Source organism: Chionomys nivalis, chromosome 15, assembly GCF_950005125.1.
Source record: "Chionomys nivalis chromosome 15, mChiNiv1.1, whole genome shotgun sequence".
NCBI lineage: Eukaryota > Metazoa > Chordata > Mammalia > Rodentia > Cricetidae > Chionomys > Chionomys nivalis.
In genome coordinates, this window is record NC_080100.1 from 46,624,565 (window position 1) to 46,645,205 (window position 20,641).

Genomic DNA, 20,641 nt, shown 5'->3' on the forward strand with positions numbered 1-20,641 from the left:
TTCAGGCAAGCTTTATTTATTAAAACACAAATAATATACCATGATATTTCTTATTTTTATATAAAACAAAGAAAGGTATAACAAATAGAACAACTACATACAATAAGTTCAATAACTATATGTAATATATACAGGCAATAAATACATCAACAATGTCTAGTCCATTTGTATTTGACAAATTCAGAGAAAATACTCCAATGTCTATCCTATCTTGCTGACTTCACGTTGCACCTAATTCACTTTCTATCATAACTTGCTTTCTGTGTCTGGTAAACAAGGAAAACTATATCTAGTCTTCAACTCCCTCAAGACCTAAGAAGGAAATATTATTAACTGAGTATGCAGGAAGTTCAAGCAAGCAACTTCTAAAACATGTGAGAAGCGACAAAAACAGCTGGCTGCCTGGACAGTCACCCAAAGTTTGTCTGCAGAGGTGGGCGTCCACCTTCAGCCTACAGGCCTAACATATTCGACAGACTTTTCTGTAAAGCAGGGTATTCTAAAGAGCTGTCCATCTTACCTAGATGATATTTTACAGTCACTCTCTTTTGTGTCCTGTGTGTCCCATTAGGACAGCATGCTGTCAGCAGTCGAGGCAAGGGCATTTTCTTGCCCAGTGACTTAGTTTTTGCCACAAAGAAAGTAAGCTCCATGTGGATGGAGTTTCTTCAAGTCCATTATCTTCTCTGAAGTAGATTGATGCTTCCAGGAGCAGGCATGTCTCATTGTCATAAAAAAAAAAAAAAAAGAACCTGGGGCTGGAGAGATGGCTCAGAGGTTAAGAGCATTGCCTGCTCTTTCAAAGGTCCTGAGTTCAATTCCCAGCAACCACATGGTGGCTCACAACCATCTGTAATGGGGTCTGGTACCCTCTTCTGGCCTGTAGGCATACACACAGAATATTGTATACACAATAAACAAATAAATTAATTAATTAAAAAAAAAGAACCTATGTTACTACATCTTAAATGCCTATGCTATAGATCAGAAGTATTTTAAGATGACATGTCTATCTAAAATATCTTTATTTGACCTTGAAAACATACCTAATGTGACTACAAGTTTGATTTTAATAGGTGATTAATAATAACCTGCATTTCCTTATTATCCTAAACAGTTGGTAATAGTAACTTTCAAGAACTAGCAATTTGGGAAGGTTTATGTCATGTTCTTAAATTTACTTCCCACTGTCTGGGTGTGACAGCATCTTTAGGGAACCCTGAAAAGAAAAAATTGGGTTAATTGTCAAGTCCTGGGAGAGATAGCTGTATCATTTGTTGTCCAGTCTCTGCATAGTGGGAAAATGCAGGGCTTATCTCAAGTCCTGGCTAGTCTATGAGGCTGGATCATCTCAGCTAGCCACCTCAAAATTGTTCTGAGCAGTTTCTGGGGTTGAAAGCCAATCTTTAGGTGGTGTTTTTCAGCTTAGTGGTGTTATAGTTCGGGATAAATTGTCACTGTGGGGCCCCGTCCTCTTTTCAGAGACTCCAAAGGTTACTGTTAGGCATGCTCATGTTTCACTACAGGAAACTGATAGAGACTCAAACCTGAAATCATGAACAGGAAGGTAGATGAAACCTTTTTCTAAAATTAGTACTCTGTATGACTATTAATATGACAAAAGTTTAGAATATATATATTAATCTTATAAATTTTACACCTTAAGAAAAACTGCTAAAGAGTCAATATAAAATCAATGGATTATGAGATTAGTGGCAATAAAATAGTCCTTAATTGTTTTTATTCTGTCCCATATCAGGTGGCTCTTCTGACATGAGACAGAGATTTTGGATTTTAATTTAATAAACACGTGTGGGTTTATAGACAAAAAGAGCCACACCCCCAACTCCAAAGCCAGCTTAATTTTTAATTAGACTGACTACAAAAAGACCATTTGCATTATATGTCTGTAGAAAATAGTAGAAACAAACATTTGGGAATATTTATGGAATTTTATCTTGTTGGAAATGTGATATACCATTAGGCCAGTTTTTTCTTGGAACAGTTTTTTCTGGATGATTTGTCTTTTTTTCTTCAGCTGTCTCATTTGTCCAGTGGTCTTCAGATTCCTTAGCTGGATTCCTTTATTCTCCTGAAAAGACAGAAACAGAATCCTTCCCAAGCCCTAAATTTTGGGGCGATTCTCTTTTGGCAAGTTATATCTGATCAAATGAAAAGCATTTGTTGGTTTTATAGGTTAGTTTAGATTAAACGTCATACTGTTTGGTCAGCTATCATCTCTTCTAATTAAGAGGTGTCTCTTGTTTAAATCAAATCTTTATCATTTTATGGTAGTCATAACTTTTCTTCTTCTGTGGAAACAAAAGCAAAACCTTTTCCTTAACATGACACATGTCCTGGTTTCCATTCTGAGGTTAGTACAACTTTAAAGTATATTGCCAGATTTAATTTTGTAGTTTTTTTTCTGCTATCTAATGTCTCTCCATAGCTGTTGTATCTTTCTCATTAGCATTAAAAAAAAATTCAAAGTTAACAAAGCATTATGCAGTCCGTTTCTATGGGGTCTTTGTCATCCTGTTCTTTTTGCTTAGCATATCTTTTCAAGGTCAGTGTGATTTTTCTATAACTGTCTGGCCTGTAGAATTGTGCGGTATACCTGTAATATATTTATATTATTATTATAAGTAAAAAGCTGTTTTATTTTCTTAGAGACATAATGCTGGACCACTGTCCGTCTTTATTTGTACAGGTATACCCATGATGACCATAACTTCCAGGAAATGTGTAATTACTGAATCTGCTTTTTCACTCAGAGCAGTTGCCCATTGAAAACCTGCATAAATATCAATGGTGGTGTACATATTTTAGTTTTCCAAATGCTCCAAAATGGAACACACCCATCTGCTAGATTTCATTCCTTTGAGTACCCTTAAGGAAGTGGTGTTTGGTTGTGTAAAGAACAAGTAGAACATTTCCTTATAATTTCCTTGGCTTGTTGCCACATGATGAAAAAAAATCATTTTTAAACTTTTGCTGTTGACACAAAGTTTTTTTTAAAAAATCAAATTCTGAGGCCTTCAGCACATTTTTGATCAATAGTTGATCAATATCTGTATTACCTTGTGCTAGAGGACCTGGCAGACCGGTATGGGATCAGATGTGTGTTATGTATATGGGATGATTCCTATTCCTGATTGTATCTTGTAACTGAATAAATAATATAATTAATTCAGTATCATTTGGCATAAATTCAGCCGTTTCAATATACAAACCAACTCTATATACTGTGAATCAGTAATTATATTAAGAGGTTCTTTTAAAATCTCTTAGTACTATGAGAATAGCATATAATTCTGACTCTTGGACAGAATCATAAGGACTTTGAACCACCTTACTTAAATTTTCTGATTTGTAACCTTCCTTTCCATATTTATTTGCATCAGTATGGAAAATAGGGCCTTCAATGCTAGGAAGGATCCAGTTAGTTCTCTGTATAAGTTGAATTCTCTTGCTTTTGGGATAGTTGTTGTTAATCTCTTCCAACAAATTACTCTAAGCTCTTTGCCAGGGTTCACTTTCTTCCCATAATTTCTCATTTTCATCATTATTAAAAGATACTATAATTTCTGCTGTGTCTATTCCTGCTAATTGATGAAGTTTCAATTTTCATTTTAGAATTAACTCAGAGACCTTTTCCACATAAGTTTTTAATTTTTTTACTCGCTTTATGTGGTAAAAAGAGCCATTCTAAGAAAATATATTCTCTCTGTATTAAAATTCCTGTGAGAGAATGTTTGGAGGGTAATATGACCAGAATGCAGTTAAGATTTGGATCTACATAATCAATCCAAATGTGTCTTCTGTAATTTCTCTTCAACCAGAGCCTATTCTGTCACCTTCATCTGATAATTTCCTGGGACTATGTAAGTCCTTGTTACCATAAGGCTTTGTTTAAATCAGTTCATCAGGTTTTACCCCAGTAGTGCACCATAGATGGGAAAGTAATCTTTGGAAGTCATTAAGAGTCTGCAGTCAGTCCCTTCTAATTTGCGCCTTTTGTTGTCTGTCTGTAAACCTATTTTATAGCCTAAATAATTAATAGAATCTCCTTTGTATTTTTGGGATAAACTTGTAATTCCCAACAAGGCAAAATTTTCTTTATTTCTTCAAACATTCTTTCTAAAGCAACAACATTTGAATCAGATAGTAAAATGCCATCCATGAATGGTAAACTACAAATTCAGGAAATTTCTTAAGTATTATTCCCAGTTGCTAACTTACAAAATATTGGTATGGGGTGGGGCTATTTAACCTTCCACGTGGGAGAACCTATTGATAACTCTTAGCAGGCTAAGAATTATTATAAGTAGGCGCTGGGAAGGCAAATTTTTCTCTTTTTCTTGTAAAGGTATAGTGAAGAAACAATCTTTTAAATCAGTGGCTATAAGTGACCATCCTTTAGGCAATAGAGAAAGCAGAGGAATGGCAGACTGTAGAGAGCCCATTGGCTGAGTCACATTATTAACAGCTCTTAGATCTGTTAAATCTCCCTTTTCCAGATTTCTTTCTAACAGCAAATACCGGAGAATTCTAAGGGCTGGTTGATTCTTCAGAATGCTGAGCATCTAGTTGCTCCTGTACCAGCTGTTCTAAAGCCTGTATTTTCTCTCTTGTTAAAGGCCATTGTGCAACCCATGCAGGTTTGTGTATCAATCGTTTTAAAGGTAGGGCTGTTGGTGTCTTTGGAAGATCAGTAGCTGTGGTACCTTGTTCTTTATAATAGCTTGTTGTATTTTTCCCAGAAACATGCTAATTTATGGTTTGTTTCTAAATTTAAGGGAATGTTAATCTGAGTATTGCATTGCTGTAACAAATCATGTTCCCACAAATTCATTGCTGTTAGCCACATATTGTTTTGATACTCTTTACTATTCATTTGACTGATCTCATGCTCTGCTTTACCTGAAGTATAGTTCCAGTTCCTCAAAACACTTTAATCTATTCTATCCAGTCTTTAGGGCTAATTCTATTACAGACTAACCACGAGTTTAACATTTGCTTCACAAAAGGTGAATGCATTCCATATGAGACTTGCTTCTTTGAATCTTCTTAACTCTAACTTTGGCACAGGAGTCCATTCAGCTCTTACTCTGTCATTAGGCAATTCCTATAAGGTTACTGGATATATTAACGTTGGTTGTTTGAAAACCTTAGACTGTTTATTATAATGAAACACTGAAATTGGTTTTCTGGTAAATTCCTCTGTTTGTATTTGAATGTCTCTGTGATCTGTTTTATTAAGTTTTTCTTAGGCCTTCCTTTTTGTACTCAGATTAACCAACTTTTTTAGTGATACAGCATAAATGATGAAATTGATAATGTTTACAATTGACATTACTTAAGTCCCATCTAAGTTATCATCTCATTTAATCCTTCCATTTTCAAACTGCCTAGCATATTCTCATACAGAGAGCCAAATTTCTCCATTGTAATGGTTTTTCACATTCTTTTCTATCCTTAGAAAAAGTCTTTCCATCTCAGAATTGTGTTTGAATTATTTGTGAATTTATGCTTCAAGATACTTCTAAGATGGTTCAGTAGTTAATAGCATTGGCTGCTTCGGAGGTCCTGTATTGAAATCTCAGTACCCATCCCCATGGCAGCTCACAGCTATCTGTAACTTCTGTTCCAGGGGGTCTGACATCCTGTTCTGGCCTCTTCAGGCACAGCAGGCATGTGGTGCACAGATAAACATGCAGGCAAAAACACTCATACACATGAAAAGTAAAAAGATACTTCTGGGTAGTTCAAAATATACCTTATTTAAGCCGGGCGATGGTGGCGCACGCCTTTAATCCCAGCACTTGGGAGGCAGAGGATCTCTGTGAGTTCGAGACCAGCCTGGTCTACAAGAGCTAATTCCAGGACAGGCTCCAAAACCATAGAGAAACCCTGTCTCAAAAAACAAAATATACCTTATTTGGTAAAGCTCTTAAAAGGGAACGAAGACACACTTTCCTTAGAAAATGGTGGGGTAAGCTAAGTGACACTGGTTCCATTATTTTGGTAATTCTGGAGTTTTTGATCATGAGTTTTGCAATGCAGGAGCTAGCAGTGGTATTCTCTGGGAAAAGATGTTATTATAACTGGGAAAGTTTCCTTCCCTGCAGCATTCCTACCCCAGACAACACCCTCAGCTGGTCCAGTGCATTCCTCCCTTCGGTAGAAAACTGCTGAGACAGTCCCTCAGGCTTCCCCAAGGTTCTCTGACCACATACTCTGCTAGCTTTTTAAAAGTTAGGCATGTTAGGAATCCTAGACCAGATTGTAAACTGCAGAATCAAGTGGTAAGGCTTTGTTGTGCTAGCATCAAGTTTTAGTTTCGGAAATCTCTCTGGCTTTTGTAATGCTCTTATCTTCTGGCTCTATTAATTTTTAAAATCCTGATTTTAGAGTTTAACTTCTAGTAGCTTCAGACTCTAAAAAAGTTTATACTTGCCCAAGAGAATGGGATAACAAAAAGTTAAATTATTAGGTTTTTGTCTAGAAGCATTTTAAACATAGTGCTAATTTATTTAATTTAGTTGTCTATTTTAAAATAGTTTCTAAAACTTATTTTAATTCTAAAGTATATATTTGTATGTATATATGTATTTTTTATAATCAAAACTTCTGTATTTTAAATTCAGAAATTTCAAGATATTGAAGAAACTCATCTCATTCACATAAAGGAAATTATAGGATCCTTGTCAAATGCTATAAAGGAAATTCATTTACAAATAGGCCAGGTAAATTTTTTGTTTTATGTTGAAGTGGTTTATGAAATTTTTATGTTCACTTATAGCTCTTTATTAAGTCTTTTATTAAGTTGTTATCAAGTCTTTTATCACATTATTTGGAAATCATACATATAATAATTATTTCAGATGAAGAATATGTATTTATATGTATTTTATTGATCACCAAGCATGATAATTTATTATTGTTGTTGTTGTTATTATTATTTGCTTTTTTTTTTTTTTTTTTTTTTTTTTGTTTTTGTTTTTCGAGATAGGGTTTCTCTGTGGCTTTGGAGCCTGTCCTTGAACTAGCTCTTGTAGACCAGGCTGGTCTCGAACTCACAGAGATCCGCCTACCTCTGCCTCCCAAGTGCTGGGATTAAAGGCGTGCGCCACCACCGCCCGGCTATTATTTGCTTTTTGAGACAGGGTTTCTTTGTGTAACCTCGGCTATCCTTGAGCTCACTCTGTGGACCAGGCTGGTCTTGAACTCATAGATACCCTTCTGCTTCTGCATCCCAAGTTCAGGGATTAAAGGCATATACCACCAGGGCCTGGCTGAAATTTATTTTTTTTAAAGTTTACTTTTGATGTTTTTTAAATTATGTGTGGGTATGTACATATGACAGAAGGTGCTTGAAGGTCAGAATTGCCATCTTGCCCTGGAGGTGGAGCTACTGGCGTCTGTGAGCCTCTTCAGTGGGTGGTAGGCATTGAATTTAGGTCCTCTGGACAAACAGCCACTAAACTATCTCTCCAGCCCCAATTTAAATTGTTTTATAGCAACTAAGTTGTATAATTATATAGTTACTATATAACTATACTTATCAGTATTACTATGTAATTAACCATATATTTAGTATATATTAAACAACTGGTTATTTTAAATAGTTATATACTTCTAAGAATTAACTATATAGTACTCTTCATACAAATTGGATGTTACCAACTTCTGATTATTTTTCAAGTTTTACTATTTTAAGTTTAAAGCAGCAACTTCAGTAATTAGGAAATATACATGTGAAAGTGTTCAGTGATAATCTGGGGTGTATTGAAGTAAGGAGAGAAAGGAAAGCCTTCCTTTGCTACTTAAAATGCAAACATTAGGTAGGCAGTGGTGACCCACACCTTTAATCTCAGCACTTGGGAAGCAGAGGCAGGCAGATCTCTGCGAGTTCAAGGCCAGCCTGGTCTACAAAGAAAATTCCAGGGTAGCTGAGACTTACAGAGAAACCCTGTCTTGAAAAATCATAAAAAGGAAGAAAAAAAAAAGAATTCTGTCTCTAAAATAATCAAAGTAGCAATAATAAATTGCCTATAAAGTAATATCTTAGTGGAGAAGGTAGGCAGATGGTTTCTAGAAATCTGCCAACATAGGAAACAAGAAACAACATGGGAGATTTAAAAAAGAAATCTGGTGTAACTTTTGTTTTGTTTTGTTTTGTTTTTGGAGACAGGGCTTCTCTTTGTAATAGTCCTGACTGTCCTGGAACTTTCTCTGTAGACTAGGCTGTCCTCGAACTCACAGAGATCTTCCTGCCTTTGCCACCTGAGTGCTGGGATCAAAGGTGTGTGCCCAGCTTTGTGTAACTTTTTAAATTGCTTTGTAAAGCAAGAATGTTAGTTAAAAAAAGAAAAATAAAGTAAAGAAACTTTATTCTTTTTTTAATAGGTTCATGAAGAATTTATAAATAATATGGCTAATACTACAATTGAAAGTTTGATACAAAAATTTGCTGAGTCAAAGGGCACAGGGAAAGAAAGACCTGGTAAGATGAAACAAGTACTTTCCTTATTATTGTTATTTTTAAAATTGTGATTTTATTATATCACGTATCCTGAACAACATTTTTAAACTGTAAAATGAGTGAATCAGAAAAAATGAGTCATGTTTGTTTGTTTATTGTTTATTTATGAGTGTTTTGCCTACATGTCTGTACGTGTACTAGTCTCATGCCTGGAGCTGGAAGAGGCTAGAAGAGGGTGTCACATTCTCTGAAATTGGAGTTGTGAATGACTCAGCCACCATGTGAGTGCTGGGAATTGAAGGAGGGTCCTCTGCAAGAGCCGCAAGTGTTCTAAAACCACTTAGCCATTTCTCCAACCTCTAAATTAAGGCTTTTGTTACAGCCTGTAGTAGTTAATAATTTAGTTACTTAAAATGGTCATTTAACTTTTACAAAATGAAACTATTTGTGGCTTGTTTGCATTTCTGAAAGGAGATTTAGCTATAGATACAGAAGACCTGTTTAATGAAGGAAGATGTGGAAATACCCTTCAGCACTGAGACTAATATAGGACCTTTCACAAAATTTAATGGCTTTCTTTTTTCATGTACATACATTTCTAGGGAGTGTTTTTTATTGAGTGCCAACTGTGCAAAGCATTAAGAATACACAAGTGAATGAATGTAGGAGTCTTGCTTTCTAGAACTCAGCATGTAGACCATGCTAACCTTAAACTTACAGAGCTCCTTCTACCTTTGCCTCTTGAGTGTTGGGATTAAAGGCAGTGTGCTACCATGCCTGGTCTCCACATTCTACTTCTTTCAAAAGGTGTATTTTATGTTTTATGTTCTAATTTTTATTTTTTTTTAAAATATTTATTTATTTATTTATTTATTTATTTATTTATTATGTATACAATATTCTGTCTGTATGTATGCCTGCAGGCCAGAAGAGGGCACCAGACCTCATTACAGATGGTTGTAAGCCACCATGTGGTTGCTGGGAGTTGAACTCAGAACCTTTGGAAGAGCAGGCAGTGCTCTTAACTGCTGAGCCATCTTTCCAGCCCCATAATTTTTATTTTTTTTCTGTTTTTTTAAACGGGTTCTCTGTAACTGTAACTGCCATGGAACTCTATGTAGACCAGGTTGATCTTGAACTCACAGTGATCCACTGCCTCTGTACTTGAATTTGAAGCCCTTGAAGATGTGTGATTCAGTACCCTCACTTTGGCCAGCTTGATCTGCTTGCGAGTTCCTGCACAGGCCTTTCTTTGTCTTTGATACTTTAGTTGTGTTATATCTCTACTCTAGAGAATAGTGCGTTCCACATCTTTCCATTTATTTAAGAAGTAAATGCCCTCTTAAAGAGCCAGGTCACATATTAACTCCTTTCATCAAAAATGTCCCTGAACTTCATACTTCTCCTTTGTGTACTTGTGGAAACATATCCTTTTCTGTTCATCTTTTATTTCTATGTTTATAAGTAGCGTACTGAATAGTTTTATTGTTTACTTACAAATAATTTATAAATAAAATGATGAATAAGATTAGACTGAAGTGGATGAATTTTAGAAAAATCTTCATTATGTGGACACAAATCATTATACTTAATACTTAGTGAACACTAGATTCTGTGTCCTGAACTGTTAGTCACTTTGCAGACACACTTTGGTTTCTGAAGTAGGTACTATATTTCAGTCTTATAATTGAAGTGAGAAGCTAAAGATAAGGCCCGGAGAGAGGTTAAGAGCTGATTGTTCTTCCAGAGATCCTGAGTTCAATTCCCAGCAACTACATGGTGGCTCACAACCATCTGTAATGAAATCTGGTGCCCTCTTCTGGCCTGCAGGCACAGATACAGCACAGAACACTGTGAACAAAATAAATAAATCTTTGAAAAAAAAAGCTAACGATAACCCTAAGTTAGTATATGGTAAAGCTGGGATATTAATTCCATGATATCCCCCCACCACACACACATATACACATATACCCAGACAGTTTTCTGTTTTGTTCGTTCTGTCTGTCTGTCTGTCTGTCTGTCTGTCTGTCTGTCTGTCTGTCTGTCTGTCTATCTATCTATCTATCTATCTATCTATCTATCTATCTATCTATCTATCTTCTGTATAATAGCCATGACTGTCCTGAACTCACTTTGTATACCAACCAGGCTGGCCTCAAACTCACAAGAGATCCACCTGCCTCGGCCTCCCTCGTGCTGAGATTAAAGGTGTGTGCTACTGCCTAGCTTCAGTTCCAGGATTCTTGATCTCAAGGTCAATTGGAGAAAATGGGGATAGACCAAGTTAAAGATAGAATGAAGATGATGCGATGTCTAAGTAAAGAAGAGATTTTATCTTTATTCTGGTCATGTCAAGCTGTAGTTTACCAAATGTTATCATTGTTAGAAATTGGGCAAGGTGTTCCAGAGACCTTTCTGTGTTACTTTTTATAACATGTATATCTACAATCACCTAAAAATACTCTGAAAAATTAATTGAAGCCAGTATATACTTGAATTGAAATCTGAACCTTAACTTATTAAGCAATACTTTCTTTTAAGTCACAGGTGATCCAGAGTATTATGTAAAAAACAAAAGAATCCAAAGAATGAGCTTCAAGTGTCTTGTTCTTAAAATATAAAGTCAGAGAATAATTGGAACATTAAAATGTTATGCTGATCTGTCTCAGCCTCTGGAGTGGAGCCTCTAGGAGCCTCCACCATTCTTAGCTTTGATTGGCATTTTTGATAGCTTTTTTGTGTGTGGGGGGTTGAGACAGTGTCTCACTGTATATAGACAGTCTACTGGTGATACTATGCTGGCCCCGATGTAATTTTTTTTCACTTTTCTTGGGCTTCTTGGCTGCTTGTTTGTGTATGTGCCAGTGTCATTTCCAAAGACTCAGTCAAGGGCTGACATGTGTGTGGCATGTGTATCATGGAAGATACTGCCACTAGACCATAGTAGTTTTCTTCCAAGGGGGATCTCAGAACCCCTCTTATTACAGGCTCCATGTAGTTACTGCCAGTATCTAGGTCTGGCTCCCATGTTGATACTGTCATCTCTGACTTAGTTGAATAGAGTCTTTGTTTCCACATGTTGACAAGCCATTTTAAACAAGTTTAAATTAAAAAGTCCTTGACTTTTTTAGCCTGGAAGAACAGGAATGAATTCAAGGAAGCAGATATCATCAGGATTTGTTTTACTCTCCCCTAACTACTTTCTTATTTCTGCTGTCTCTGCTTGGCTTCACTTTCATATGCTCCAACTGTAGATGTTCTCTGCATTGCTGTGAAGGAGTCTTCAACAGGCAATGACTGTCAGTTGAGAATCCAAGTAGGAAAAACCAAACTTTTGTTTACCTAGTGTTAGTATAGTAATTTTAGGGAAGGTGTTTTTATGGCATGTCCGTTTCAGTTCTGCATTGTAGTATCAATTTACTAACTACATTAGACTATCAAATAGAAACTTTTAAAACTAGAATGCATTGTATATATGTTTGAATTATAGGGCATGATCTTATTAATATTTAATCAGAAACATTAATCAGAAGGATTTATTTTATAATTAGGTAAACTAGAGGGAAATGTTACATGATTTGATTTGTATTACACTCAGAATTTTATTACTGAAAACTTGAAATAATCTAGTACAATGCATTTATTTAACATAAATATGTTGAAACTTATGAAAACATGCCTTTGTTTTCATTTCATATAGATACCCTAGTTTGCTTTCTGTTGCTGTGATAAAACACTTGACAAAAAACTTGAGGAGGAAAGAGTTTATTTCAGGGTACAGTTTATAGTTCATCATATAAGGACCTAAAGATAGGAGCCTAAACAGAGGCCACAAAGGAATGTGACTTACTGACTTGCCCCTCATGGCTCACTTAGTTTCCTTTTATATTACCTAGGTGTCACTGCTTGCAGTGGTCTAGGCACTTCTACATTAGTCATTTAATCAAGAAAATGCCCCAAGAGTTGCCTACAGGCAATGTGATAGAGTCATTTTCTTAGCTGAGATTCCCTTTTTTCCATTTGACCATAGTTTATGTCAAGTTGACAAAAACCTAACCACCACAGTGGACTGTAGGAGATGAGTAAAGTTTTGTTAGTTCTCCGGAGTTGCGGGACCTTTACATTCATCCTAGTTCCTACTGCCTGCCCACTGATCCACATTGTCTCTGATAAACTCAGCAGGAAGAACTTGTTTCATAAACTGCCTTCTGTTGTTGGCTGTTTAGAATAGCGCTCATCAGCAGTTGCCTTTGACTCAACGTGTGATTCTTTTTACATTCTAGACACATACAGTGCATGTGTTTTCTTACCTCTATTGCAGTACAGTAGCTTATGGTCTGATCTTTACCATCAGTGAGACTTTCTAAGTCCTCATCGGTTAAGTGGGCGTAATATAATACCTGACCCTTGGGACTATTGTGAAGTTTGCATGATAATGTGGCATTACTGAGTATTTAATAGTATTCTGAAAAGCTAGAACATTGCTTACTAAATGGTGAGCATCGATAGTTATCATCTCTTTATAAATTTACCTTTAATGCCTCAAGATGTACTGTAACATGTAGAAAATACCTATAATTTAGTTTTAGAAAGAGGGAAGATAAGCTTTCCTGGTATCATGAAATTAGAATTAGGCAGCTGTTTCAGGATAACTGCTGATACTGTGTGTCTAGGTGTGTTTGAAAACATTAATAAACAAGGGCCGTGTGGAGTAGAAAGGATCCGTGTAAGTGCTCTGCTTCAGTTGCTGTCAGTGGGTGAGTACAACTCCTTCCTGTTCTTGTTCAGTCTGTTAACACTGAGCAGAGGAGCCCAGGGGTCCTTACAGCTATATAACATTTATGTTTCTTAGAACAAGAAACTTAGAATTTTGTATGTGGTTGTATAAAATTCATATATTTAAAGTATTTTATTACCTAAGAAGTAATCTTGTCTTAGTCTCAGTCTAGACTAGCTGATTTCTGTTATTTGTACTATTTCGTAAGGGCCTCCCTGGTGGATGAGTTTCCTTGCTAGTTTTAGCTTTATGGGATAGAGATTTTAATGAGAAAATCAGAAGCTAAATTATTTTAAATGCATATACTTAATTGTTTAAACACTTCTCTGGGGAGAGATGTTTGTGATAGAGGCCAGAGATAATAGATAGTGTTTAGTTTTCTGTTATAATATATAACATGTCTTTTTAAGGTATCCTTTGTAAATTAAATATTTTTAGAGTGGTCAGCTGTTTCCCTACTATTCGAGATAATCATAAAAATTCCTTTATGTGTAGTTAGTACTACGTGGTTTCTTTGGAATTTGTATTGTAATGACTGTGTGCTTTGACTATCACAGCACCCTGTGTTTGAAATAGTCAAGAAGAAACAGGAGTTTTCTAATTTAGATCTCGACTTTATCCTTCTATTCTCAATTGTTCTCATGTCTTTAGTTTGCTAAAAGAGATATTTATATAGCTAGTGCTGGTCAGGAACTTGCTGTGCAGTCCAAGGTTCCAAACTCAGTCTTCCTCAGTACTTCCATGGTGCTAGGATTACAGGAGCAGCACTGTGTCCAATATAAGATCCACAGTTTTGTTGTTGCCTATTTTATAGTCTTCCTGTTAATTTTACTGTATGCTTTCATAAAAATTTAGTAACTGCCCATTTTAAAAATCGATAGGATAAATCACTTTAAAAATAAAAAGTTAATAGACCACAATGTAATGCTTAAAATAAAAGTTTTCTTGAAAAACATCTTTGTTTTCATTACATGCAGAGTAGGTTTTTGGCTTCCAGCTGGAGTCCTAAGTATTTTAAAGTCAACGGTCCAGATCTATGAAAGTAAACATACAAATGGGAGAACCTTTAGAAAGGGTAGATTTAAAAAAAAAAAGCCATGGAGAAAATGAGATTCCTCTGATCAGATTTTCTACATGAAAATGAATTAATGTGCTAGTTTAGCTGTCTGGAATACTGCAAATTATCATTTAAAACAAAAACCTGTTGAAAAATACAATCTATTGATTGTTTTTCTAGGCCCCTTGAAGATTTGATAAAATACCAAACCTAGAGAACTTGCTATCTGTGACTCTACCTAGACTTCTTTCAAGATTTATAAATTTATTATAAAAATATTTGCAAATAAATAAAAAATTTTACGCATCCAAATTAGCCAGACCATAAGTTTGTACAACTCTGTGAACCTCAATATAGTTAGAATAGGTATTTGAAATGGAAAAATATATAAATTTTTATACTAAATTTTACACTTTTAGTACGAAATATATTTTATGCCCTTAGTTACCACCAAAACCAAAAGATTTATGATAGAATTAGAACTAGAAAAACAATTAGATTTGTATCTTTTATAATCCAGATTTTTAAAAATTGCTTTGTTGTTACTGTTTTGTTTTTCAAGCAGGGTTTCTCTGTATAGCCCTGGCTGTCCTGGAATTCACCCTGTAGATCAATCTGACCTCGAACTCAGAGATGTGTATTCCTAGGCCTCCTGAGTGCTGAGACTAAAGGAGTGTGCCACCACCACCTGGCAAAAAAAAATTGAAGAAAATTTTTTGTGATTTTTTTTTTTTTTTTTTTTTTGGGTGGGTGGGGATGGTGGTTGAGGCAGGGTTTCACTGTGTAGCCCTGGCTGTCCTAGAACTCATTCTGTAGACCATGCTGGCCTTCCGAGTGCCAGGATTAAAGGTGCCTGGTAATCTTTTTATGTACCTAAGGCAGATTTTACAGTCAGCCAGGCTGCCGGCCTCCCTCCCTAGTTTCCCTCCCTCCCTCCCTTCCCCCCTCCCTCCCCCTCCCCCACTTTCCCCCCTTCCCCCTTCCCCCTTCCCCCTCAATTCTCTTGCCTCAGCTTCCTAAGTGCTGTTATTTCATGTCTGCTTCACCAGTAAAGCTTGGTGTCATATTGAAGTATTTGTTTAGTATGTGGTGGCCCATGCATTTAAGCTTAGCACTTGGGAGGGAGATACAGGTGAATTTCTGAGTTCAAGGCCAGCCTAGTCTACAGAGTGAGTTCCAGGACAGCCAGGTTATGTAGAGAAACCCTGTCTTGAAAAACCAGACACCTAGAAAAGCTCAGTGGTCATAGCTAGAATGACTTGAGCAAGTATTAATTAATGAAATGCAGTGTTATCCAAAGAAGAAAATCAGTTTATTGGAGTTCATACAGGTATTAAAAATGTTTGGATAAATAATTTAAAACTTTTTTGAAAATAAAGATGTATAAATCTTGTAATTTTACATTCATTTATGTGTATGTATGTACAACTTGAGGGAGTTGATTCTCTGCTTCTGTCTTGTAATCCTGGGAATTTAACTCAGATTGTCAGGCTTGGCAGCAAGCCCTTTACCTGCCTAGCCATTTCACTCACTAGCCATTATTATTTCTAATTTTTATTTTATTCTATTTTGAGACAAGGTTTAGTTATATAGCCCTGACTGGCCTGGGGTTTTCCTTGCTGAGCAGGCTGGACTCCCATTTAGAGATCTGCATGCCTCTGCATCTAGAGTCTTGGAGTTAAAGGGCTTTGCCACCTCAGCTCTATTAATTTTACTTTCAATTAGTTAACTTTTGAGATAGGCTTTTACTGTATACAGCCCAGGCTGGCCTCAAATTACAGATAATTCTTCCTCAGCTTTCTTAAGTGGTAAGACTACAAGTATGTGCCACTATACCTAAAAATAACAGTGTTTTGTTTTGTCTGTTCTTTTTTTGAGGCACTATGTAGCTTTGGCTGGGCTAGAACTCTATCATGTAGACCTGGCTGGCCTCGAACTCAAGAGATCTGCCTGTCTCTGCCTCTAAATGCTGGGGTTAAAGGCATGTGTCTCAGTGCCTAGTCCAAAATACATAATTTTAACAGCCAAAACAACAATAACAAAAAATTTAAATATTTGGGTACTTCAAGGAAAATAGGTGAATGCCAAAAATAAATAAAAGCCATAGAACTTTGTTAATTGTGAAGGATGCTCAAATTAAGACTATAATAAGATATTTTTTTAAATTACAAATGTGGGGGACTGGAGAGATGGATGGCTCAGCGGTTAAGAGCACTGACTGCTTTTCCAGAGGTCCTGAGTTCAATTCCCTGCAACCACATTGTGGCTCACAACCATCTGTAATGAGATATGGTGCCCTTTTCTGGCCTGCAGGTATATATGCAGACAGAACACTGTGTACATAATGATAAATAATATCTTAAAAATAGAGAGCTCCATTTAAGAAAAAAATAATTACAAATGTGTCACCTTAGAAATTTTGTTTTTACTGCTCTAGTTTGGGGACTATTTTTTAATTCATTTTATTTTAGTTACTGTTCCTCATCTCATTTAGCTTTCATTGACTATTGAGAAACTGTAGCATTAAATAATATGCAATCAGATTACTGGAATTGGAATAATAGGATTGTGAGCCACCATGAGGGTGGTAGGAACTGAACCCAGGTTTTTGCAAGAACATAAGTGCTCTTAACCGCCAAGCTTCTCTCCTCTTAAGGCAGTTTATAATGTGACAGTTGTAAATTTGTTGTTGATGACTTGAGATTTAGGATTAATTTCAGTATAGTGTGAATTGTTAGTTACATACTTTATATTCAACCTCATTTAACAGAACATTTTGGTGATTCAAGATTAATGAGTTTGTTTTTCCTTTTGTAATTTTTCTTAAAGATTCTGATCCAAATTAGTTTGGGTGAATTCATTGGGTTGATAGATTTTCTCTTTGTAATTTATAGGCCAAAAAAGCTGATTATTTGATGGGCATACTTTAGTTCCTTACCTTTATTGATCTTTCTGTCTGTTTTCATCTCATCGTAATGTTAGCAGATCTCTAAACGATTCTAAGGACAAGCCCTAAGTCCTTTTATTAAGTGATTGCCCAGTTTCCAGGTCTGTAGTGTGTGTTTACATAATCTCTTTAATTTCTTTGACCTTTTAAGGCTCTTTTGAGTATAAGTGATAAAACTTTTCTTAGTCACATGCTATAGAATATATATGTAGAAATGAAGTTGTTAATAGTTAATTGGTTAGGACCTTATCAGCTCTTCTTGTGAACTATTTTAGTTATTCTGGGAATAAGCAGTGGTAATCTGATTTGAAGAAAAACAAGAACTAAAGAAAAAGAAACTTTAGATTTGTGATAAGGGAGAGGGAACATTTAGTCTGTTTTTAGAGAAATATTTTGTATTAAGTCATTAACAAGAACTCTGGTCATCAATTAGCACATAGTTAAGTGTAACATCTCAGAATAACAAGGAAGGAAACCTATCATTATCTCTTTAAGTGAGTCTCTATAATTTCTTAATAATGAAGGTTATATCAGTTGCCACTCATACATTATTTCATAAAATATACTGGACTTTTTATAATCTTTTTAATTTTTTTGACTTTTTATAATCTTAAATATTACAAATGACAGCTAACACAGGGAGAGATAATTTTTAGTGTGATGTTTAACTGAAGTATTTTAGAAGGAGAATAATTCAGGCCATTTGTTGCTTTTCTGATCACGTAAACCGTTTGTTACTTCATATATGAAACATTTCTTAATCTATGACATGTAAAGCTAGTCTGCAGCTCTGTTATTCTAGGGCTATTTTAATTAATTTCTGTCTGAGTTTGCTTTATCATTTCTTATTCTGCAGTATATCCATCTTTGTTAGTAGCACTAAATTAATTTTTCTATCATACCACTTTGCCAGGTTATGAGTATGAATGTTCTTTTCACATTAAAAATATTTCCATTAGGTGAGATGTGTGGTGCACACCTTTAATCCCATCATTTGATAGGCAGAAGCCAGGCTGGTCTATATAGTGAGTTTCAGCTCATCCAGAGCTACATAGTTAAGACCCTGTCTCAAACAAACAAATCTTTCCATTGCCTGTAAACTGCACTTAAAATATCTTTTTCTTTTTTTTTTTTTTTTTGGTTTTTCAAGACAGGGTTTCTCTGTGGTTTTGGAGCCTGTCCTAGAACTAGCTCTTGTAGACCAGGCTGGTCTCGAACTCACAGAGATCCGCCTGCCTCTGCCTCCCAAGTGCTGGGATTAAAGGCGTGCGCCACCACCGCCCGGCTCAAAATATCTTGACCTTCTAATACAATTAGAGATTGGGATTTTTGGTCCTAGGGTGACCACCTTAATGAGGGTGTAATTATTTATGTAACTAAAGACAGTGTTTCCTAAGCATAATTCTAGAAATTGATAGAATAAAGAATGGGACAGATAAGGTGCCAAGCTTGTCTTCTAGTACGATTTTCTGTGTTTTTCTCCTTTCCCATGAACATAGCCAAGGATTCGGCGCCTGCCTCTTACTACTTATTTTTTCCAGTAACGGTGCTGCAAGGTCCTTGAAAGCAGAAACTACGTGTGTTCCGTGGTATAACTTAGAAAGAGTTTCTAGTAAAGTACTGTATTAGTAGTCTCAGTTTTTAATTTACATTCATTTATTGGGGGGAGGGCATGTACCTCATGGTGTACTTGTGGAGGTAAGAGAAAAACTTATTGAAGTCAGTTCTCCTCCTCCTCTTCCCCCCCCGTTTTTTTGTTTTTTTTTTTTGTTTTGTTTTGTTTTTTTTTTAGTTATAATTATTTAAACAAGATTATTACTGAGGGGCTGGAGAGATGGCTCAGTAGTTAGGAGCACTTGTTGCTCTTTCAGATGACCTGAATTTTTGTTTCCAGCACCCATGTGGCAGCTCATAACTGTCTGTAACTCCAATTCCAGGGGGGTCTGACACCCTCTTCTGGACTCCTCAGGCTCCAGGCATGTCTGTGGTATATATCCACACATGCAGGTACTCACACATAATACAAAAAATATTTTAAAAAATTATTACTGAGGCCCAGTGAGATGGCTCAGCAGGTAAAAATATAGAAGCTTGGCAACCTGAATTTGATCTTTGGGACCAGGGTGGAAGAAGCAGTTCCTGAAAGTTGTTCTCTGACCTCTGTATGTAACTGCCAGCTCTCTCGCTCTTTTCACCTATACAATAACAGCACATGTTATAGCATGATTTATAAAGAGTATCTTGTCAGTCTGGTGAGATGACTTAGCAGCTAGAAGCACTTGCAACTCAAGCCTGACAACCTGAATAGAAACCTTATGCAGTGGTGTGCATGAGTATTTATTCTCTCAAGCCAACCTGGAGTACAAAGTACAGAAGATATATGGAGGCCCTTCCTCAGCAAAATGGAAAGAACAAACCTCTGTCTTCCACATGTGTACCTGCGCTCACAATAGAAAGACACATATAGTCCATAGATAAAAAATTTGGCATGTCCAATTAAATTATCAAAGTTAAAATAGTTTTTCTGATAATTATTTTTTAAAGCAAGTTTTTCTTTTTCTACCTAGGCCTTATTGAATTTGAAGAGTGTGACCCTGCTAGTGCAGTTGAAGGTAAGTTGACTGCTTGTAATATACTAACTATATGGGAACTAGTGTCTCTGCTTGTTGAGCAGACAGAAAGGGACTGCTTTCTATTGATGTTATAGCCTATGGCCTCTCCCCCTCAACAAAGTTTTAAAAATGTGCTAAAACATATATTTAATGGTCTCAGATACTGAACTCAGGATCTAGCTTGTACTCTACTAGTGAGCCACCCATGTAACCTAACATAATACTTTTAAAAATACATGCAATGAATTACGTACTTTTTACCCCTGTATAACAGCTTTGCTGGCCTGGAACTCACTCTGTAGACCAGGCTGGCCTCGAACTCATAGAGATCCACCTGTCTCTGCTTCCCAAGTGCTGGGATTAAAGTGTGTGCCAATTTTTTTTTTTTTAGTTTTAATATATCTTCATATGCTCATTTTACCTGAAGTTACTGAGGGAATATTTACCAGAAGAAGAGAATTTCTTTAAGTGAATATTCTATAATCCTTTAATGAACCATATTGCATTACATAAAAGTTGAAACAGACTCTGAATATAAGTTGAAGGCTTTACTAATTGATGCTTTTTATGTCATTTGTTTGTTCATTGATTCATCCATCTATTCATTCATTTATTAGGATTTTGGGCATAAAAGAGTTTTGCCATGTATCCTAGGCTACCAACAAACTTAAAACCCTTCTGCTCCAGCTTCCAGAGGGCTAGGATTACAGATGTACACCACCACTCCTGAAGATGCTTTTATTTCTTTCATCCAAAA

At 35.9% G+C, this 20,641-nt stretch overlaps 1 protein-coding gene across 2 annotated transcripts in view; it reads left to right on the forward strand.

Moving 5' to 3' along the window:
• The window catches only part of Fcho2 (FCH and mu domain containing endocytic adaptor 2), a 98,881-nt gene that overhangs the window by 32,870 nt on the left and 45,370 nt on the right, over positions 1 to 20,641 (forward strand). For both annotated transcript variants that reach the window (XM_057789505.1, XM_057789506.1), the window contains exons 7-9: positions 6,651 to 6,749; positions 8,413 to 8,509; positions 19,840 to 19,884. In XM_057789505.1, the coding sequence (XP_057645488.1) occupies positions 6,651 to 6,749; positions 8,413 to 8,509; positions 19,840 to 19,884 (241 nt within the window). The remainder of the gene's footprint in view (positions 1 to 6,650; positions 6,750 to 8,412; positions 8,510 to 19,839; positions 19,885 to 20,641) is intronic.